This window comes from Archocentrus centrarchus, chromosome 1, assembly GCF_007364275.1.
Source record: "Archocentrus centrarchus isolate MPI-CPG fArcCen1 chromosome 1, fArcCen1, whole genome shotgun sequence".
NCBI classification, from domain to species: domain Eukaryota; kingdom Metazoa; phylum Chordata; class Actinopteri; order Cichliformes; family Cichlidae; genus Archocentrus; species Archocentrus centrarchus.
Window position 1 is genome coordinate 16,847,098 of NC_044346.1, and position 23,864 is coordinate 16,870,961.

Sequence of the window (23,864 nt, forward strand, 5' to 3'; positions counted from 1 at the left end):
CTGGGATATAGCAGTGATAACATAACTAACTTGTATTATTTATATATCCGTCATATCTTAAGTTTTGTTTTGATGAGGTGTTGTGGCGCAGTAGCTTGTCTTGCAGATTGAATTTATGTACCACAACTATCACATCCTTAAACAAATATAACATAATTAGAAAAATGCGTTTCCGAGGTTCTACTTACCACAGTGCTGCCACCCTGCATGTTGTGGAGGTCTCTATGAGCATGGGCACAGAAATCCATACAAGCAGTTACCCCAGAGAAAGGACGGCCATCCTTGAGCCCCAGACGGCAATCTAGTGCCCTATGTTCATGTTCCACCTGTGTTCATGAACAAAAAGAAGCTAATTTAAACAAGCTGTGAAGGTTACTACACAAACAACAGGATAAACCAACATAAGGTGTTCAGCCATTATGTTCCACCAGGATAGCTTAAATCACCTTACCATAGGCCCCATTTACACAAGACCGTTTTCAGATGAAAACAATAACGTTTGGATGAGTTTCAGCCTCCCGTTTACACGAGAACAGTGTGAAAACGGGCGAAAATGCAAATTTTTGAAAACGGGGGCACTAGCACATGCGCACTATGGTTGCAACTCGTAAATCTACACCAGGGGTGCCCGATACGTCGATCGCGATCTACTGGTCGATCGCAAGAGGCGTGCAGGTAGATCGCATGGCACGTGGAGTTGGGGGGAAAATGTAGACTGCACGGCATTAAACGAAGTAGAAGATGATTGATGAACTGTCATCCATCCGTTTCGTTACCACCCTACACACGCGCATTTAACCATGCTAGCTTTGCGTGTAGCTTGCGAGCTGAAAAAGTGTGGGCACCCCTGATCTACACCAACTTGTGCAGTGGTGGCACTACGGGGTGCTATAGCTCCCCCTGGAAAAGTCATAGCACCCCCATAGCACCCCCAAGAAAATAGCTTGTGTCTGTGTGTGTTGAGAACTGAAATAACAAATGATCCTTCATAGCACCCTCAGTAAAATGCTTAGCCCCCCCTTAGCACCTGCAGAAAAATATTTCTGGAGCCGCCACTGAACTTGTGACCTGGCAATGGGAACTGCAGTGTTTTCAACATTTTGCATTTCTGTGTAACGGAGATCGTCTCTGAAACATTTCCACCTGAACGGGTTATTTTTCGTAAACTAAAACAGGAAAACGACAGCGTTTCCGCTGAAAACGCTCTCGTGTACGGGGGCCATAGTCTACAAGACTATGGAACTTGTTTACATGAAGACATTTCTTACTTTTCTTTTTTTGTTTTGATATTACAGAGCACATGATGGCCCTAAGATATCCCATATAACAGGGAACATCAATAAACATCCTGTGTGCAGCCCGCCAGAGGTTTCCATCCGGCTCCCTGAATAGTACTGCCACAGGTACTATACGCCAATCAATCGTCATAACTCGTTAAATAGCGTCTCTGGCCAGTCTGAATTGTCAAAAACCTCCAAGTGCGATTTCCCGTTGCCCTTAAATGCCTCCATGTCCATAGAACCAATGAGAATGCAAGATCGGACCACGTGACTTCAAGTATTTTCTGGCTACACTGAGGAGCCGGCTTTTGTTGGTGGTGATCCGACTGAAAACACTGCTGAAGGTGAGTCTAACCTTGTTTTGTGTAGAAAAAAAATGGCAATCAAACTTGTCTAACTAAAGGAAGTAAAATTCGATGAACATGCGGTAGGATCATTACAGGTTACCATGCGTACACCCCGGCCTGCGCGGGGCTCCTGTCTCCTTTGCTTTGAGATTTTTCACATGGTCTGCTAACGGAACCGGACCCGCATTCGGTCACAGCCCCCCGTATGCGTCAGTCCCTCGGTTGTCACAAACCCCGCGACTTAGTATCTACTGGTCTGTTATTTTTAAGATAAATGTGCTGCCATTTTGTACTATTGCGGTTGTACTGTGTGAATCTATGTCGAAATCTTTTCTTTTTTTTTTTTTTTAATCATAGTCTGATATTTGCACCCTTTGCCTTTATTCGCACTGTGCAGAAGACGGACTGAAGATTTTGCTGGTTTTGCCTGAAAACAAAATATTATTCATTAAAAAGTAGATAAATTATTATATTTACATTTGTGAAAAAGGCACCTCATCATTGCCTGTGAAATGAAATTACTAAAATTTACCATAAGATCCAGATAAAAAAAAAAAAGTCTCTTTTAAAAGAGTCAGGCAGATTTGGAGGGTTTTGCATCTGAACTCTTCATGTTTCTATATTCATAAAAAAAACAAAAAAACAACAAAAACGCCTCTGAAAAGATGTAAGTGCAAGATTTGCACATCATATCATTAAAAATAGTATAAATTTGAGAGAAAAACTGATATACTAATATATTAAATAGGAAACATTACATTTATTTTACTTTACGAGAGCATCTGGCCCTCACACTGTCTGCCGAGAAAAATTCCAGCCCTTGGACAAATGTAGTTGATGACCCCTGCCATATATGTTCAACTGGGGTGAGATAAGTCGACTGCAAAAGTATAGTACATGGTGCACCTCATTTCTCTCGTCACACCATTTAGTGAACTCTTACTCTATGATTGACAGCATTTTCATGATGGAAGAATTGACACCACTGGTATAGAAATGTTTCGTTATAGGATTAAGGACATCACTCATAACACGTCTTTGTTAGTTTTTAGTAACCCACCTCTTTAACAATGACAAACAGACCTAAGCAAGCCAGTAAAATACCCTCACAGCATACCAGAGCCACTAGATCCATTAAGTGTTCAGGCCTATATGGTACTCTTAAGTGTATGCCATACATGTACTGACCCACAGAGGATGGGTGGATAACAGTCTGTTTCTTTCTCCATCCACTGAGGAAGAGGCTTTTCTGTTTTTTCATTACATCTTTCAGTAAAACATGAGCATCACAGTCAATATCATTTTCGTCAAGGTGGAAGTGATGTGCTGTGTTGTGTGGAAGCACATACACATTTATTGTCACCCATGTGGTTTATATGCATTTAGTTCAATAAAAATTTGAAGAATGACACAGGTTTTCTAATTTGCCTGTAATACACCACAAAGGTTGATTTTAAATCACACAATCTAGTCTAATCCTGTAATAAGGATTAGACTTTCAACTTTAATTCAAGAGGTTTAACCAAAGTATTGCATTAACTGTTAAGAAATTACAGCCATTTTAATGCATAGTCCCCATTTTCAGAGGCTCAAACATACAATCAACTGACAAGCACTTTTATTGCTAGGTAAAGCCTGTCCCCTCATTATTACATGATAGCTTAAGCAGATTAAATATCTGGAAGTGTTGAATTAACTCTCTTGGAACCTTTTTCCACCAACCGGGTGCCGGTGCCAGTATTTGAACCGTTAAGCGTTTTTTTCCCACCACAAATGTACTTGGTGCTCAGCCGAAAAACGGGTTCAACTCCGGCACCGCAAGCTAGCTGGTCTGGGACCAAGAACGTGTGACAAAAGTGGCACAAGGGCGTGACTCTGCCATCTCAACATAAAGTTTTCTACTGCTATTTCACTGCATGGTGTGTATTACATGAGAAAAGCGACGCAATTTTCATGTCTGTGAATGAGGTTGGACCCTAAGGCTGAACTTGCTGCTTTGTATCAGTTCATATCACAGATAAAAGGATGCAAAATGCGTACTTGACGTCTTGCTCGTAATCACTGTCTGTGTATACATTGTGTCACACACAGATGCTACAGTACTTTTGTTTGGACCTTAAATATGTTTGCAGCACAACAGCGTGTTCTCCCACGTTTGTGCCCTTCAGCTTCCGTGTCCAGACGAGGACCCGCCCACACTTACACGTAAAGGATCAGTTAACAAAGCGCGATGGAAACACAGGCCCGTTCTTAAGCATTTCGCCGGTTCATTGAAACCGACACCAGCAATGGCACGAGCAGTGGCCCCTCGGTGGTGGAAACATAGTAAGCTCTCAATATGAGGTCCATGCTGATACATGTGAATGAAGCCATCATTAGACTGAAAAACCAAGATAAACCAATCAGTGAGATATCAAAATCTTTAGGATTGGTCAAAAAGAAAGAATGCACTGGATAGCTTAGCAAAGCCAACAGGCCTGGAAAACCACAGAGAACAACTAAAGTTGAACATGATCACAAATTATTTTCTTTGTTCAGAAAAAATATTCATGTTATTTAGCCGAGTCAAACACTTTTCAGGAGGTCAACAAATCATTGCCAAGGGTTACAATCAAGAGACACCTTGATAAAGTGAAAAACAGAGGGTTTACAACAAGGTGCAAACCACTGGTTACACTCGAGAACAAGAAGGCCGCAGTGCATTGTCAGAAAACATCTAAAAGAGCCTGCCCATTTATATTTAGAAAAAAATTCTTGGACAGATTAATCCAAGATTAACTTCTACCAGGATGATGGGAATACCTCATGATCAGAAGCATACCAATATTCTGTCAAATATGGTAACAGTAATATTATGGCACGGGCTTGTATGACTGCTAGTGGAACTGGGCCATTTAAATGGTGTTTAATAATGAAAAGACTGCTTACAGAAGCATCAGGATGAATTGTGAAGGGTAAAGGTCTAAACTCTTTGTTCAGATTAATTTAAATGCTGCAAAACTGTTCAGAAGGGAAATGTAAAATTGTGTAATTGTCCAAATACTTGTGGACTTAACTACTGCAAAATTCCTGTGTGCAAGTTACATCAGTCACATGTAAATACTAGGTACAGTATGTAATTATTCATTGGTTTAGATTTGATCTGAAAATCTGAAGCTGTATTTTTAGTTTGTATTTTTGTAAAAAATAAAATAAATAAATAAGACAGACAAGTCACAAAGTACAATTTCCAGATATTCACCTGGTTTCCATATGCTTCAGGTGCCATAGTTTTATACAAGGGAGCCAGTATAGTTGCCAAATTTTGAAAGTTGCTCTCCACCTTCTCTTCCTGAAAGTAAAAATTTGAGCCATTAAGATAAGTGGGATGTCAGTGTAATCAAATCATTAGAACAAAATTGTAAACTTCATAAAGTACCTCCTTCACATCATCTCCAAGTAACTTGAATTTTCTTGGGACTTTGCTCCTGGCAAACTTGCAGCCATTGTAGTACATGCTCCAGGAACAGCCAAAAGAGAACGATGCACCACTGGCTTCAGGGTCTAATCCCTGGCATGCACATGTTCTCCTGCAAGGGCAGAGCAAAAATGAAGACTGATAGAATGATGAGTCAAATAGGCAACTGGACTTGATGCCCCCGACTTTAAGAAAGAAGTATTTAACAGAAATAAATAAAAGCAAAGGCAATATCTATATTTTCCTTGTATGCATAAAAAAATACTGAGAACTGCATTTGGTTTAGAGAGTGTAAGAATATTTTGGCAAAATGTTTATGCAAGGATCCAGTTTGTATAGTGCATACAGTCACATAAAGTCATATAGTGCACAAGTGGCTGAATGTGATTTATGCAGTGGTGTCACTTACTCCTCATTGAGAGCACAGCGTCTCTGGGTTAGGGCTCCATGTTTTGTTAGAGTTTCACTTAGCTCGAGGTAGAGGCGGTCAGCTAGACTTGGTAGAATGCCTTCCCAAACCAGGATTACAACAATGATGCAGGCTGTCGGGCATCTGTGGCCGGGACGTTCCCGCACCAAAACCAAAAGCTTTTCTTCTACACCGGCTCGACGAATCACCTGAAATAATGAATGGGGATATGGGAATATGTACATGCGAAGACCTGTGAGGGAAATCTCAATATATACAAATAAAATATACAAAAACATTTTTTTTTTATTGTTTCTACCCATTTGGCTATGGGGCATCCTTGTGTACTTTTTCCTTCCTTGCCGGTGTATACTACTTTCTCAATTCTGATGGCACGCCCAGTTAGGCCAGACCTTTAAAGCACAATAAAGACATTAAAATTAACACAAGTAAAACTGTACACTGTGGTTATGTAACAGTCATATAATTCCATTTCATATTTTTTTGTTAACCTTTTCTCCATCATTTCCCGTATACCAGCAATGCTAGGCGCTGCCCCCAAGTGAGTGTAGTATGGGCCTTCATCCTTCTCACTGATTTGTTCTAAGTAAAAACGAAAACAGATTAATATTGACACTCCAGCTGATCAGTTGAGTTTTAAGCTAACATTATGAGACTCACCAACACAGTGGCAGGATGCAATGTCATACTGTGTTTTCATTGGAGTATCTAAAAGATTCTTTATTGGGGTATTCAATAGCTTCACAGGAGAATCCATGAAACTTTGTAGAAGTTGTTCCTTCTTAGGGGTGGAATCAGTTGTTTTTTTAAGAACTTCAGTGGATGACGCAGGTGCTAATGATTCTACTCCATTCACATCAGTTTTGGTTGACAGGATTGTGATAGGCCCAGAAGATTCCACCTTGACTTTATTTGATGCATTGATGACAAGGGATTTTTTCTCAAATACAGGTGAAAGCTGGTATTGCCTCAGGCTTTGTTCCATCGAGGCTATGATGCTTCCGTGCTTCTTACTTTGCTCACACAGGGATTGTTGGTTTTCTTGCTTAATTTGCATACCACCTATAATTGGCTCTCGCATGTGCATCTGCTGCTCCTGGTTCTGTGAACTACACATTTCAAATCTGGGTCCATTTTCCATTTTCACAGTTCTCGGGATATGTTTAGGGTCACTAGAGTTCTGAGGGGGTTGAGGAGGGCCCTGGCGTTCCTGCTTTTGCAACAGGTGCATACGTAGGGCTGCATGCCTCTGAAAGTCTACGTGGGGACTTGCTAGTCCCAGAGGTAGTTGAGGTCCCCTTTGTAACTGAGTGCAAGATGTCTTCAGCTGCTGTTCAGCTTTGGGATACATTTGTGTTGTGACCTGTTGGCTTAAAGCACCTTGTGGTAAGTGAGGTTGTGACTGTGTAGAGGTTGGGGGAAATTCCACGTGGTTGGGCTGGTGGCAGTGGTTTTTAGGCTGCTGTGGTTGAATTTGCTTGAGGTTAGTGCTGCCTGAGTTTGGTGGATACTGCCTTTGATGTTGTATCTCTGTTGTGTTAACATTACTGAATGTTGCATGGTCACTGTGCGGGATGTGTTGGTTGCTGGGTTGAGTGGAACCATTTTCAAGAGGCTGATTGGATTGAAGCTGCTGCTGACCTGGCTGAGGCTGACTGTGAGGTCTGTAACTGGGAGACTTTAGTTGCTGTACTTCAAATTGTGGTGGCTGGGACATTGGACGTTGGAGATGACAGTGCTGTTGTTGCTGTGTTGCTAAAAACCTAGGTGACAGTATTTCCTGGAGGTCATTGTCTTCACATAAGTGCTCTGACTGCATCTGGGAGTTGCAGTGACTGTCAACCTGTTGATTTTGAGTGAAGTTATGCTGCTCTGGCATTTTCTGGGCTAGAGGCTGCTGCATTTGAGTTGCCTCAGAATTTGATTGCTGCCACTCAGAGGCAGTGTTGTGCTGGGCTGAAGCACAGTGTGTTTGCAATGGCAGATAATCCTGCTGTGTCTTCTGGAAGTTGTTAGACCCCTGGCTACTATCAGAGAAAACTCCCTGTGTCTGAAATCTTTGCATTGGGTTTGGCTCAAACCTCTGGCCATGAACCGGGGGGTTAGCTGTCTGCTGTTCTGAAATAGGCTTAGCAGAGAAGTTCGTCCACCTGTCCTGTTCTTGTGCCTGAGATGATGGACCACTTGTTGGTGGCTGTTGGGAATGTGAAGAATTCAGGTCTCTCCAGCCCCTCTGGTTAGGGGTTGAACAAGATAAGTTGGCTCTCTGCTGAGACATGTTCTCCATCCCATTTTCTATACCAGTGTGATGTAGCTGTTGGAGTCTGGGTCCCATAGGTCCCTGACTCTCAGCTCTAAGTGGGTTTACAGCATTTTCTTGAAAAATCTGGGGTTGAATCCCATAGTGGCGGCCCCCGTCAGTACCCTGGTGCAGATGCCGACTAGATGCATTTTCCTCACTTTGCCCCAGCTTCTGTATCCCAGAACTGGGAAAGGATTTGTATCCTGCTTCTGTTGGCTGCAGGGGATTACTGCAGTTTGGAAAAGAACTACTGTTAAACTCCTGGTGGGCTTTTACATATATACCTTGACGACTTGTGTCATCCTGATAACACGGTGCACCATTTGGATGCTGTTGTGGGATTTTGGCATTATTTGTAGACAGGATCATGCCTGAAAGCTGTCTTAGAGCCACTTCCTCACCAGAATAAGATGATGTCCTCTGCTGATGTTGTTGTGTTTGCTGGTGGTCTGCTCCAAAATTGTTGGAGTATCCATTTAATACAAAGTTAACAGAGTTGTAATTGTTGCCTCCATCAGTATTTCCAGATTCCTGAGCCTGCTGTTGCTGTGAGCCAGGCATCTGTGATGAATTGGGCAATCCTGAGGTCATAGGGGGACGTTGAGCATCTTCACTGGATAGTTTATCAGCCAGTGAATCACTGACAGCATGTAATTGTGACCCAGATGTTTGTGGTGCAATTGAGACTTGCTCAGGATAATACTGAGACAAAGTTTTCTCTAACAAATCACCTGGGCTCGAGGGAGATGATACAGCACCATTTGGAACTTGTTTATTTCGTGGCAGACAGAAAATATCTCCATTATGAAAATTGCAGTTCCTGCTGTCTAACTTAATCTCTGATTTAGGGGAATTTGTCAACTCAGAAAACTTGTCCAGTAAACCAGAACTCATGTCATCCTTTCCTTTAACCTCAGAATCTATTTTTGTTTTCTTGGACTGATGGCCCAGCAAGGACTGTTCAGTAAGTGCATGCTTCAACTCTCCATTCACCAGTTCTCCATTCATCATGTAGGATCTCTGATCCAGCAACCCTTGTTTTGAAGCAGGATTGTTGCAGTTCTCTCTGTGCCTCTTTATGGTGTTGGCATCAGTGCTGGGCTTATAATGGTTCCAGTTTGTATCCCCAGTGATCTGCAGAGAATTTCCTTCTGAAAACTGGCCTCCATTCTGGAGCTTGTGAGGGATGTTGTGAGATGTGCCAAATTGCGCTAATATCAGACTTTCTTCCTTCTCATGTCTGTTCTCTTCTGTTTCCATCTGGCCTGCTCAGAGTCCATACACAAGGCTGCCCTCTGTCCGTCCTGAAAGGCAGAAAGAAATATTTATTAAATTGATTTAACTATATAAATGTGATTTAAATATATACCTTTATTTTATTTCATTTTTTGATAAGATTTTTTTTTCATAGAGTAGTAAATCTTTGTACCAGACTGTTGTCGTGTTAAAATGATTAGTTCTCAGAAATATATTAAGGTCAACCCAGGTTTGTGTCAACAATTGCAGTAGAAATGGTGTAGAAATAGCATAAAATGCATTTGCTCTCTCTCTCTCTCTCTCTCTCTCTCTCTCTCTAATGTATATATATATATATATATATATCTATATGTGTGTTTTTGTGTAAAACTCTGCATCATCATGCTTCATTTAATAATTAAATATAAGTAAGTCTTGCTGTTTTAGTCCTTTAACACCAGCTATATAGATTTCACTACTTTCACTTTATTCAGTACTCTTTAAGTAGAGACCTATTTTTGAATATCTATCAGCAGGCAGCGCAGACCTATCATAGACCTCCCTAAGAAAAAAACAAACTGATTGCACGTAGAATGTGAGTAAGAAAAGAAAATAGACTACAGCTCATCATAGGGTTATAGTGGCATGGTGGGTTGTGTGAGTTTTGAACTGAACATGTTACCCTAAAGTACTCTGTTTTGTGGTTCAGTGGCATTTTAAGTGGAGGTATCCTTATTAATACATGCTGATCACATCTGCTAGATATTTTGTATCTACTCTGTGTCTTTGTTGTTTTCTTGCATGTTTTTATTTATTTATTAGTTTGTTTATTTTCAACTGCTGCTGTGTTTGTGTGCCTATAATGTAAAGGTGCTACTGGAACTTTAATTTCCCTGACGGAATCTTCCTAAAGGGATCAATAAAATTTAATCTAATCTGATCAGCCACAACAAAAAAAAAGGTTGCCTCATGAAGTGTAGGTGCCCCTCATGATACCAACACAGATCTGACTGGTCAGGGCATAGGGACTGAACTCCTAAATGCATCCACTGTTGTGTGGCACTGACACAATCAGGCCCCATTTACACAACAACGTTTCCAGTGGAAATGGTGTCGCTTTGATGCATTTTGGCCTCCCATTTACATGAGAACGGAGTGAAAACGAAACATTTTGGAAACGGCCTCCAGAGCGGAGCGTTTCTGAAACGCTCCGGCCTCTGTCTCCGTGTAAACGGACGAAAACAATGCTTTTTGGAAACCGGGGTCCTCGCACATGCGCACTAAGGTTGCGACCGCCAAAGTTTTCCACGCATGTACTAATAGATGAACAACAATCGCAATGGCAGATTCACAAGTGCTTCTTGTGCTGCTCAGTCTTTTGAACTTAACTTAAACTTTAACTTCTGTGTACTTCGAGTGGCATGATTCCCAGTCAATATTTTCCTGTGTTTTTTGCAGTTTTGTAATTTGGTGTTGTGTGCAGCAGCAATCCAACCTCTTCGTCAGTCCACACAAAGGTTCACACATTGGCCATTTTGTAAATAATGAACAGATCTTTGCAGCGCATCCCATGATGCCATTTCCACTGGAAACGGTGTCATTTTGATGCGTTTCAGCCTTCCGTTTACACGATAGCGTTTCAGAAACGATCTGTGTTTACACTATGACACGTAAACACAGATCACATGCCAGGCCACAAGTTGGCGTTGGTTTTCTCTTTGCAAAGTTTGTTTACGCAAGACACGCATGCTTGGAGTGACACAGTAGGAAGCGCGGCAAATTGTTCATTACTTACAAAATGGCCAATGTGAGAGGTTTTGTGTGGACTGACGATGAGGTTGGATCGCTGGTGCACACAACGCTGAATTACAAAATGGTAAAAACACAAGAAAAGCACAAGAAGCACTCGTGAATCCGCGATTTAACTTGATCAATTTGCGCGTGCACGGAAAACTGTGGCTGTCGCAACCATAGTGCACATGTGCGAGTCACCCGTTTTCAAATCACCCCGGTTTCAAGCGTTTACACGAGAACGCAAGCCGGTGCGTTTCTGAAATGCTCCACTCTGGACCCCATTTCCGAAACACATCGTTTTCACTCCGTTGTCGTGTAAACGGGGCCTCATTCAGTTGGGTAGGTTGGCTTGTAGTGTGAAGCTGTGGATTGCGCTTGTTCTGCCTCATTCTACAGATGCTTGATCATGTTGGGATGTGGGGAGTTCAGACCCTGTCTCAACATTTTGGGGTTTTTCTCGTGTTCCTCGAGCCTCTCCTGTCCTCTTTTTGTGGTGTGGTGTGGCATACTGGATTATCCTCCTTAGGGATGCTGCCACTGCTACTTGGTAGACGCAACTAGATGATCAGTTTTACACATCATTTGTTAGTGGTTATGATGTTGTGGCTGTTTCTTTTAAAAGCTATTTTCTCAATTTTATAGTTGCAACTTCCTGATATGTCCTGTATGTGGAGAGTACAGTAAATCTAAAAATATCACGTTAGACCAAATGCTCACCCATAAAATAGGTCAGGTTGATAAGTTTTTTGACCGTAGTCTTTACTCAGTGCCTCAATTTTCCCAGATTCAAAAGTAATTGAGCAAATAAAACAGTAATGACTGTTTTTAATTCTGCAGTGCCAATTCTTTGCAGTCATTGACTGAATGAAGTCCAAAAACCACAGGATTCACCAAATACTAATTTTCCTCACTTTATGTTCCAATTCAGCACCAAATCACAACGGTCACCTCGAGGCAAAGACCCTCCAATAATAGAGAGAAAGCCTTAACAAGCAGACGGCCCCCTATGAGCAAGCACTTGGCAAGAGCGGGAAGGTAGAACTCCCTTTTAATAGGAAGAAACCCCAGCAGAACCAGGTTGAGGGTGAAGGGAGGGAGACAAAGTTCTGAGAGACTCCAGAACTTTAATTTGCTTTATTTGTCATAAAAAAGCAAGGACAAAAAAAAAAAGAAGTAAATTCATAAAATATTTATGCACTTTTCTGTTAATCTCTTGAACGCAGAAACTATACACTTTATTTAAAAATCACTGTGGTAGTGGCCAAATTTGAAAAATTGTTTTCACAGTCCAAAAAATTATGGGACTCACTATAAAAGTCTGTACTGCACCTTAAACATTAGTAGAGTGTAAATTGTTTTAGAAAGACAGTTAAATTATTTTAATAACAGAGCAAAAAGATAAAGATAGATTTAGGGAACAGCTGATATTGTACATAAATTATCCAAGGCAGCTTTGTTTGGCACCTTTCTCTGCATATTTGATCTTTGTAATGTATTTCTACGTGCAGAGGAAAAAAACATATCATTAGTACTGTTTACATTTTAATAGCACAGCTGTAAGTCTTTTGTTATGGAGGAAAAAAGCATTAATTTATTTGAGGAGCATTATTATTTATTTTTGAGCAATTTCTCATGTACATCTACAGCTGAATGCTAATGAAATGTGACATTTGGGCCATGTAGCTTTGACTCAGAAGTGCCTTTTTGTTTATACCTTTTGGGAAGGAAAAATATCAAGATATATATATATATATATATTGTATATTGCCATTCAGCTAAAAAAAATATTGAGATATAATTTTTGGTCCATATGGCCCAGCCCTACACTGTAGCACAGGGAATAAAAAGAAGAAATTCTCAGCACATCATGCAATGTTCCTCAGCATCCTGAGCCTGTAGCTGTATAACTAAGTGATAGTTCAGGGTCACCTGATCCAGCTCTAACTATAAGCATCATCAAATGAAAATAAATCCAAACTGAGAGCTGGTCCCACAGAAAGAAGGGAGCCTGATTGCTGAAGGCTCTGCCTCCCAGTGTCCTATTCTAAGTCTAGCAACCAAAAGTAAGCTTGCAGAGAGTAAAGTGCTCTATTGGGATAATATACTTTAAGGTTTTAAGATATGATTGTGATCATTAGGAATTTGGAATATAAGAAGAAAGATTTAAAATTTAGATCTAGATTTAACAGGAAGCCAGTAAAGAGAAGCTAATATGGAAGAAATATGAGCTCTCTTTCTAGTTGTTGTTAGTACTATTCCTGCCTGTTTTGGATCAGCTGATGGCTTTTCACAGTGCTCTTAAATGCCTGATGATAATGAATTACAATAGTCCCGCCTAGAAGTAAGAAATGCACAAACTAGTTTTTCAGCATCACTTTGAGACAGGATGTTTTTCTTTTCAGAAAAGAAAAACATCCTGCAGAATTGTGCAGATAAAAGAAGACAGTCCTATAAATATATATAAAATTAAAGCCGCAAGCGGCGATGAGCGGGCCCTCGCACCCGGCGCGCGTCGACCCCTGGCGCGCTCCAGCCAAGCCGCGCGTCGACCCGTGGCACGCTCCAGCCGAACCGCGCTCGGAGGTTCTCGCAGACGAGAGAGTAGCTGGCTCACCCGGCTGCTGACGGCTCAGCAGGCTAGCCGTACTTCGCGTCGATCGTCTCCCGCTTCCACTAGGTTGCGTCGGTGAGTGCCCACTAATTAATATGTCACAATGCTCTATGTAATGCCTGCAGCCATCAATGAAACTGTAATGACCATAGGATGATGAGTATCAGTGTCCTACTGATTTCCTGTTGCCACTAGGTGGCGTTATGAGTGTGAAACAAAGCTGATAGAGGGGCGTGTCCGGTCTCCCTTACCCTCCCATTAAGCCTGTGAAGTTTGAGGCAGATCGGACAATGTATGTCAGAGATGTAACAATTTGGTGCACTGTGGTATATGAGTAAAATCCCACATTTAGAGGGTTGCTACGGCAACACCGTTCAATATTCTACAAAACCATGAATATCTTTTGATGGGCTACTTGTGTAGATGATCTGGAGCCATTTTGGTGTGACTGGATGAAAAGCTGTAGTAGAAGATGATTCAAATAGCAGGCCTGAAAAATGTGAAAAATGCTGCAAAAATGACACCTTAATTAGAACATGTCAGGCTTCCTGTTGGATTTCGGCTATCGGTCCAAGAGACTTTTTTGTACGTGTTAGGATGTTACTTCAGCATGCACGATTTCAGGTACACAGACCAAGCACTGCCCTGGGGCTGATGTTTAGAACCTATCTGGGCCTGAAATGGAAAAAAAGTCCAAATTCAGAGGGTTGCTACGGCAACACCGTTCAATATTCTACAAAACCATGAATATCTTTTGATGGGCTACTTGTGTGGATGATCTGGAGCCATTTTGGTCTCACTGGGTCAAATGCCCTAGGAGGAGTTGAGGCAAAAAGGCCTGAAAAAGGCGAAAAATGCTGCAAAAATGACACTTTAAAGTAAACGTGGCTGACTTCCTGTTGGGTTTGGGCTATCGGTCCAAGAGAGTTTTCTGTAGATGTTAGCATCTTACATCAGCAGGCACATTTTCAGGTACATAGAGAAAGCACAGCCCAGGGGCTGATGTTTAGAATGTCTGTGAATTTGAAATTGGAAAAAGTCCAAATTCAGAGGGTTGCCATGGCAACACCGTTCAATATTCTACAAAACCCTGAATAACTTTTGATGGGCTACTTGTGTAGATGATCTGGAGCCAATTTGGTGTCACTGGGTGAAATGCCCTAGGACAAGTTCGTTCAAATAGCAGGCGTGGAAATCGCAAAAATTGACACCTTCAATTGAAGATGGCCGACTTCCTGTAGGGTTTAGGGTATGGGTCCAAGAGACTTTTTTGTACGTCTTAGTATGTTACATGAGCATGTACATTTTCATACATGTAGATAAAACGTAGCTCCGGGGCTACTCAAAAAACTTGCTATTTTAAGATATTCCGAGCTGCCACTAGGCGGCGCTCTAACGTTTATGGACTTTATGCATATGAGTGTGTTCAGGGCAGCATGCTTATCACACCACTGAAGTTTGAGCCAGATTGGTCAAGTTGGCTTTGAGTTACAGCCATTTTTGTGTTCATGGCGAATCATCGAACTTTGCCGTCCCATAAGGGTCACGCCCTTTTGTCAAAAACTCACAGTTTTGAAAACACAGTAAGTCCAACTTCTTAAGGCTTTCCAGGTGAAATTTGAGATGGTTCTGCTAAACCACCTTGGAGCTGGACCTCCAAGTGTAAAATATGACATTTCCTGTTCCCACTAGGTGGCGCTGCGACTGATATTAAATATTGTCATATGTATGTGTTCAGGGGGGCACCCTCATCCTACTGGAGAAGTTTGATGCACATTGGATCATGTAGGTATGAATGAGAGGCAATCAAATTTTCATGGCGAATGATCAAAGGTCAAAGGGGCATAAGGACCCCTCCCCCTTGGCAAAAACTCACCATTTTCGAGATTTAGATTCCCCTGGGGGTGTAGGTTAGACAAACCAAATATGAAGATGATAACGTCTAAAACCTCTGAGTTATTAGAGAAAGTGTGAGGGCTGCAAATCGCCAAATTTGCATAATTAATTCAAAATGGCGGACTTCCTGTTGGGTTTAGGGCATGGCTCCAAGAGGATTTTTTGTGCGCGTGGACATGATATACATGTGTATGAAGTTTCATTCATGTACGTGAAACACAGCGGTGGGGCTCCAGTTTAGGGGGCGCTAGCGAGCCATTTGGGCGCGCCCTTGCCCGAGCCCATTAAAATACTTAAATTTTCACCAGGTGTGATGCATGTGCAAAGTTTCATGAGTTTTTGAATATGATAAAGCCCCCAAAAAGCCAATTCATTTGCCTGAATAATAATAAAAATAAAAATAAAAAAAAAATAAAAATAATAAACGAAGCAATTACAATAGGGCCTTCGCACAGTTCGTGCTCGGGCCCTAATAATCTTTTTTTAATTGTATGTATTAAAGGACATTTCCTGGCAGTGTTGGTGAAAACCAAGATAATGCCATCCAGTCGAAGTATCTGGTTAGACACCATGTTTGTAAATCTTTTATGCCAAATACAATGACATCAATTCCAATAGACAGAAAATTGCAAGATTTTAACTTCCTGTGTTTAATTTAAATTCTAGAGCTGTAGGTGTAAAAATCATAAAGTGGAGGGTTTACCAGCAAGGAAAAGCGATTCCACTGATTTGAGCTGAACATTGATTTTCGTCTGCTGCTCTTAATTATTAATGCATGTCACATCTGCAGCATCTGCAAAACCACTTCACAGGTACTGTACAACGAGCTGCAGTCTAATCCATCATAATTATGAGAAACTCTCTCGCAGATGCCAAAGTCATTTTTTGCTGATGAGCACCAAGAGGGGCCCTAATTCAGTATGTCCAACAGCTATGGACAAAGGAGAGGAACTAATTGTAGTGACCTATGACTGACTATTCTACCTACTTGTCTTTTTCTAAATTTCTATCAGGTTGATTAATGCTAGTTGCTGATGACCAGAAAATATCTTCATCGGGATAGCTTAAATCCATTTAAGTTAAAGTTAAGGATTTTCAAGACTTAAATTTAACCCATTACTTACAATATATAAACACATTATGCACTTAAAATGAGTAAAATGTCACAACAGATGCCAGTTGCTATGGTTAACTTAAAATTTTACAATACCATACTAACATAATTGTATCCAGCTTTAGTTTTGCACAAAAGCAGTCTTGTTATTGTAAACCTGCTATAGGTTCGTTATAGGTATTGAATGATGTCTGGGGAAACAGGAAAGGGGGGGGGGGGGGGGGGGGGGCAAATAGGTGAGGTACTATAATTATACTCCATCACTGGGCTCAATTATCACATCTGGAACTTGTTATGAGTACAAAACAGCTGTTGTCATTCAAAGAACTTATGTCCAAAGCTTTATAAACTTTGAAGCTCAATAAATTTAAAGGGAAAGCTTCTATAATTAACATAAAAACATGCAAGGTTCAGTAATTTATGTAAACATCTTAAATATGGATCATTTGGCTTTGATTATACTCATATGTATTATATTTAGTAAAATATTTAACATATCTAATCACACATAATTACATTCTGTCTGGCCTAAATTGTTTGAAGGCTTAAAAATTGATCAACTTAAGAGAATTGAGCGTGAAAACGTACTTTATCTTTTTTCAACCAAAAACAAAAAGTTGCCAATTAATCAATAAATGAATTCAACACTCATTGACTCCCAGAATTAGTCCCCTTTAATTCCTAGATCACAGTGTTCAGCTTGATCAAAATGATCAAGAATGAGGCATTTGTGGCCCACTCACTTGGACCAAGATGATAGCAAACTGCCAGGCCAAGCTTAGTCTAGACAGGCAAGCTGGTTATCATAATGATCTTCGTTCTATCAGTCACCCTTCCAGGACATTAGTAGCCCTCCACACTGCCAAATTTAGAGTGCTAAACCTCCAACTAACGAGCCAAGCTATTACAAGGGTTTCTGAAAGATCCCAGTGTTGTCACAACAGAGCTGCCAGCTGCCTGTTAGCAGGTGAAAAAGGGAAGCAGCGCACTAAAAGCAAAGACAGCTCCTAGCACAATGGCTAGAAGAGAAGAACAACCTCAAAGTTGTCTGTGTGAGTAGGTGAAGTGTGGCCGCCTTACAACTCAAATATCAACTTTTATTTATTTTCAAATGACTTTTTAGCTTTAGAGAAATTCAAGGTTAAGTGCCCAATCGTCAGTAAAAGAGAAAATAGGAAAACGAAACAAGCTTTTGGCACTTACGTAGCACTAGTGTAAACGATATACACGATTAGTTGAATATCAGATGATCGGTATCAAGTACTTTATGACAACAGCCCAAGAGTAGAAAGTCAGTGTGATATATTGAAATGAATTTGTGATCACTGACAGTCCAAGGGCATGCACTTAGTGGGGTTAGGTGTGAATGTGAGTGTGCATGGTTGTCTGTCTCTCTGTGTTAGCCCTGCAACAGGCTGACTACCTGTACAGGGTGTACCCTGCCTCTCGCCCTATGACAGGTGGGATAGGCTCCAGGATACGTTCCTACTGTGGCGTTTGCTTTTTTCCTCCATACTGGTCAATTATGAAGCAGTAACACAAATTTTAATCTGACATTTATGTGATATTAATTTAAAGATGATATACTTAATGTGATGTAGGGCTTTACATATCTTGCAGTGTGTCTGTTTTTCTGTGCCTTTTAGGGAAGTTCTGTTTATTGTAAGTAACTAAATGACTACTATGAAAAAGACAAATTAATACTATAAGCTCTCTTTCTAAAACTATAAAAATATATTACAAATGTGTGCTGCAGCAGAATACCACCACCATCACTCTAATGAGAAGTGGCACTGAACCCGTTTAGGATTATGTCATAGGTATTAAAACTGAAGCGTGTTATGACAAATGTGTACAGAGAGACTGTGTGGAGCGGCCTCTGTATCCATAAAGTATTTTCATTTATGCACCATTTAATTTCTTTTTTGTCATCTGTGGTTCATCTGCTAATCTTACAAACTGCTGTACAGCTTTTTTTTCTGTGCAGTTTGTTGTAAAAAAAAAAATTAAAAGAACCAAAAGATGAGCGATGATAATGATGTCATGAGTTACAATGTAACGAATAATTTTTACATGCCAATATTCCTTTTTTTTTTAATGTAATTATTTCTCTCTGGATTTGAGCTCATGTTTGTGTACTAATATCTGTAAAAGTACTAACGCTCCTATATTTTTTAACTGTTTTAAATAAACAGCATCTCTTAAAACTTGGTTTTAAAAGATGTCTCTATGATTTAGGTGAGTGAATAAAGCTTCCCGAGCCCTTATGCCTCCTACTTTGTTTTTCTGGGTCTCAGAGCAGTCTGTAAATCAGTAACAAAGTCAAGAGGTGAGCAGTGGCGCAAAGCTGCTTACGGTGTGGCTCCGTTCCTACGGGAGGCTCCATGGTTTACAAACGACCGAACTGAGCCAAGCAGCTTGTCACAGTTGGATACACCCACACTGACAACAAAAAAATCTTTGCAAACCCAGAACAAAGCCAGAGATCCCAGCTGTGTGTGCGTCTCTATTTTTGTAGCAACATAAAAAACACACATAACATTCATGCAAAGTTGAAGGTCCTACTTCTGCCGTGTGCTTTGGCAGATTTAAAGTATTGGCTTCATCCTGTTAACTATTTGTTAGATGTGATTTATGGAGAGATCTATTTTCAGTCCGGACGTAGAGCACTAAACTAAGCTGAGGCGCAGCATTGCGGTGGCTTTAGTGTGGATGCCTGCTGGGAGTTATAATGCTTTGATCTATTTTGGTTTTCTCTCTTATTTATAAATATATATATATATATATATATATATATATATATATATATATATATATATATATATATATATATATATATATATATATATATATAATATGTGTGTATGTGTGTATGTGTATGTGTATGTGTATATGTATATATATGTATATGTGTATCTAGCTAATGTCCACCAGAGAATGAGCACTCTGTTTCACTTTATGATATGACTCAGCTTACATGGGTTTAACTGAATTCCCAACAGAGCTTTGTTTTGCTTCAGAAGTCATTTTCTTTGTCTGTGTGCTGTTTGGTTTCCTCTGCCATGTAATTAAACTTCAGGTTCATCTTTACTTGTGTCTGGAAACCAACCGTTACAGTTCAGAACAGCCGCTGCACGTAGTTACTGCCTGTGCAACTATGCTAAAATTGCTAGTGCTTTGAAGACTGGAGACAAGAGTGGACTTTTGGACACAGTGGGACTAGTGTTGTAAAACAATGGACACAGTTTACACAAGAGGGCGGCAGTCAATGCACAGTTAGAGTGGAACCTTATCGTTAGACTTAACAATCAATATTTTGTTTTTAAAATACATGGGTTTGCTTTGCTAAGAAGTGTAATTTTGGTCTGTCAGGCAATATGACAAATGATCTCTTTTTCACATTAGATTATGGGTGTCGGGAATATTCAGCCTGTAGCGTTAATGCTTTGTCTTCATAGCACAAGTTTAACAGTGTTAAATGCGCCTGGCTTGCACTGTGTTTTTGTTATTCCCAGAGAGAGCGAGTGAAATATGAGAACTGCCATAGTAGATGGGGTTTCTTTGGCATGACTTGGCAGCCATATGTGATATTCACCTCTAACGACAGCTGTTGGAAGACTCGGGTCCCTACCCCTTTAAGCTTTTAGACCTAGGCAGCAATGCTAAGGAGCCTTGCTGTTAAAGAAAGCAAGATGTGGAGCAGACCTGTAAATCAAATACATGCTTGCCAAGCCACACCACACTTTTGTACAATAGTCCCAGGAATAAGCCATAATCTCAAGTGCACATTTCCTTTTCTTTGTTGAAATGGGTGCATTTGTAATTTCCTGCTTTAAAAGATAAGAACCTAGAGCATGCACCCAGTCTAAAGACTATACATTTTCTGACTGCTTAATAAAGAGGAAACCCGCAAGCTCTGTGAAGTTTGTCATAAAAAGGAAAGTTCTGTTTGATATCATTGTTTGACTGTAAAATCTCTTAACTGAACTGTTGCTTCACTATTGCAGTGTTGCTGCCTCTTGTATTAACGGATGCTTTAAAATTAAATTAAATATTATGTTATAGCTGTACAGTGTTTTGCCTATATCAGTGAAGCACAGACATGAACCTAAACTGGTGTACACTGGACAGCCATACCATATAACTTTTTTAGGTGGACAGTTCATGTCAAAGTAACAGCCACATGATTGGCAGAGACATGAGATTTCCCTGCAGAACGCTGCATGGTAGCATGATGATAAATGTTATTCGCTTAACCGTCAGTGTTTTTAATGCTATGGTTGATCAGTGCATGCTGTCAGACTGTAGTTAAGATGGGTCAGACCATAGGCAGCTCAACTGTGAGTGAAATCTCATCCTTAGCAACGCTTTGCCAGTGTAATTAGGTCAGATGACTTGCATTCTACAGTGTTCAAATCCCTGATGTAAATATAGAGCTGAACTTGCTGTTCTACAAACCCAACGACCTCCGACAACATTTCAATTCCGCATTCCAGCTGATTATATAAACAAGGAATTATTTTCTTCTAATCTACTAATGAGCATTTTTGACTGAAATTCTTCTATGGTCGCAGAAATGCCATACTCTCTCTCTCTTATTTGTTATGGGTTATTATGGGATGCTACATCAATAAACGGGCCAGTATCTGACAAAGAAAAGGGAACTGCATTCTTATCAACAGAGGAAGTTGACTCCTCGGAGAGAATCTTTTTACAAATTAAACGCGGTGGACTAGATGGTGTAGAAGACCAGAAGAGACACATCAATTCATTCAGCATAATGTGAAGTATTGTGCTTGTAGCACGTGCTGTTAACAATGGTCAAATGTTCATCAGGCGCAGTGGGACAGATGCTGATTCGCGTTTTGCATCCCAGAGTCTCTTTATCAGGCATCTCACACTTGTGAGTTATGTCACATGACTTGCTCACACAGCGTGTGCAATGCACGTCCCGTGGGTATTTATGCTTTCTCCCTCGCATTCTTTCTCTCAGCCTGAACATATGACGCGCCTTTTTTTTTTTCTCTCTCTCTCTGTTTTGTAAGCAACAAAAGCCCCCTGTCTCTGCGGTCAGATTTACATGCTAGGTAAATCATTCTAACATTTCAGTGCTTTTATCTTGCTGCTAAACATGAAGGGATCTTAACAAAACTGACACCTACACTCAGACCAGACTCAAATATATCTGAACACTTTAAACAGGAAAGTAAAACTTGTGTCAGAAACCTAGATAAAAGTAAACTGCATTCACTGGTCGGAATGTTGCCATCTTGTAATTTCCTGAATTTGACACATTTTCTTTCAGCTGAAACCTGTAAAACCACCATTTGGTGCACGCTTTGGTCTTCATATAGACTCACAACAGGAGGTACTTGCTTATTATCGAGCTTTAGAGTTAAAATTTTGTTAATGTTGGACATTGCTAAGCTCTTTTTTTTAATCATACTGATGTGAGGGCGATTGATCTCTCAGAATGTAAGCAAATAAGCATATTTCCAAAGCGCTGTACTACAAGTAAATTCAAATTGCTAGGCTGTAGTGCTGTTACAGACTGCTGCTGAGGATAAACCTTTATAAAGTTTTTGTTTACTGATGCATGTGTTAAGGGTGATCTTTTGAGTGGGTTACAGAACAGATGCAGATACATATGAAGGTTATTAACAGGAACACAGAGGCTCGAGGCTCTCAGTTGCTGATGGGACACATATTGTTTCCATTAATAACAACAAAGGTTGCTGCAAGGCTTGTTGCATGGGGGTAGCGACTGACTTCAAACTGTACAATTTCAGGTCTTTCTTTTACTTTTTTTTTTTAAGCAGAGCATTTACCTGCTGATGCTGTATATGGCCTGATGACAAGATTGTGATGTATGGACGATTGCATCACGTGGCAGCCTGAAGCAAGAGATCTGTTTTTCTTCACTCTTGTTTTCTCGCCACTGAGTGGTTTACCACAACGGTAGAATCCAGTTATTGCGAAGATCAATCGTGATGAACAAATTACGCACTCTTACCTTTAAATATGACACACAAATATCTCTGCATTACACGTATCGAAAGTTCACATCAATGGGGAATTTACATTGATGCGTGAACATTTAAATAAAGCAACTATCTTTTTTTTTTTTTTTTAATTGAATCTTAAGACAAGATTTGTAGATTAAATCAGACATGTAGAAGGCATAAACTTCTGTTTGCCCAGAGAGTCTCCTCTCCATCCATATGAAGAAGGGATCTGTACAATCTACATTGGTCTTGATGTCTAATGCAAGGCAGATGTGGCATACTTGTGGAGATTCCCACTGCAGTCTTTGTGCACTCACAGCTTCTTGTTGCATTGCTTTCTTAGGTTATTTATATTTTTACATTATTGCCTGCCTATAGTTTTATTTGAGAGCATAAAATTGAAGCTAATCAAACTCAGTGTAAACCTCTGTAGACACTTTTTTCTACTTTCAGTTTGCCTTGTGTAATAATACGTATTTAAAACCCTTTAATTAATAAAGTCCTTTAATGCAATGCATGCTATATAGTACATATATACAGGACAGCTGAGGTTATCACAATATGTATACTGCAGCGATGTCATCTGAATGTTCTAATAATTGTATAATCACAGCGACAAAATAGAGGCTTAACCTCATAGACCTTTGTTCAAGTCACACAGAGAACAATAATGAACAATAGCTTTGGCTTTTAAAATTTGTTCTCCCTCTTTCCTACCAACACACATCAAAAATGTTTTTTTCATAAATGTTTATCCTTTTTCTCACATTCTTGCATATACTTGATTGTGGTAGTCTGACCGGTTTGCCTATTACACAACTCCAAGAGAGCCCTGACTACTTCCTGCTTCTGTGTTCATTTTCTCTTTGACTGTCAAACCTTAATATAAAAAAGCCCAAATTCTTGTTAAGTTATTACTGTTGCTCTGAAAAAAGTTCTTTAAGAATTGATTTTCATTAGTTTTTTCTTTGTTTTAATATCACAAATATACTTACATTAGATGAACATGCTTACTTAAGCATACTTACAGCAGATGTATGCAACTTGATTGAGCATTACTGGATTAAGGTTATGTAAGCAGTATTACACAAGTGGGTTAAGCAATACCTCCTCTACTCTGACATAAATTCCAGTCCACTTATATCTCAAAAAGCCAAATAAAATTTAAAACTTAAAAAAGAGTAAAATCACATATATATTTATGGAATGCCTAATGCAATTTGAATGTGCAGCTTGTGAAAGCAAAAAGGAAGTCTGTAGCACGCTGTGCATGAGATAGTAAATCATGCTGACACTGTTGACTTTAATAGATAATCTTAATAGATAACAGCTTGGGATGCAAGAATGCCTTCAAGTGAATTTTAAGTTAATTTTGGCAATATAAGCTAAACG

General features: G+C 40.0%; 1 protein-coding gene across 1 annotated transcript in view; it reads right to left on the reverse strand.

Moving 5' to 3' along the window:
• tet2 (tet methylcytosine dioxygenase 2) overlaps positions 1-23,864 on the reverse strand; it is a 38,723-nt gene that overhangs the window by 4,738 nt on the left and 10,121 nt on the right. Inside the window, exons 2-8 of the mRNA XM_030727980.1 lie at positions 6,175-9,120; positions 6,006-6,096; positions 5,813-5,906; positions 5,494-5,702; positions 5,046-5,196; positions 4,869-4,958; positions 189-326 (exon numbers count right to left, since the gene is read on the reverse strand). Of these exons, the coding sequence (XP_030583840.1) occupies positions 189-326; positions 4,869-4,958; positions 5,046-5,196; positions 5,494-5,702; positions 5,813-5,906; positions 6,006-6,096; positions 6,175-9,076 (3,675 nt within the window). The 5' untranslated portion in view covers positions 9,077-9,120. The remainder of the gene's footprint in view (positions 1-188; positions 327-4,868; positions 4,959-5,045; positions 5,197-5,493; positions 5,703-5,812; positions 5,907-6,005; positions 6,097-6,174; positions 9,121-23,864) is intronic.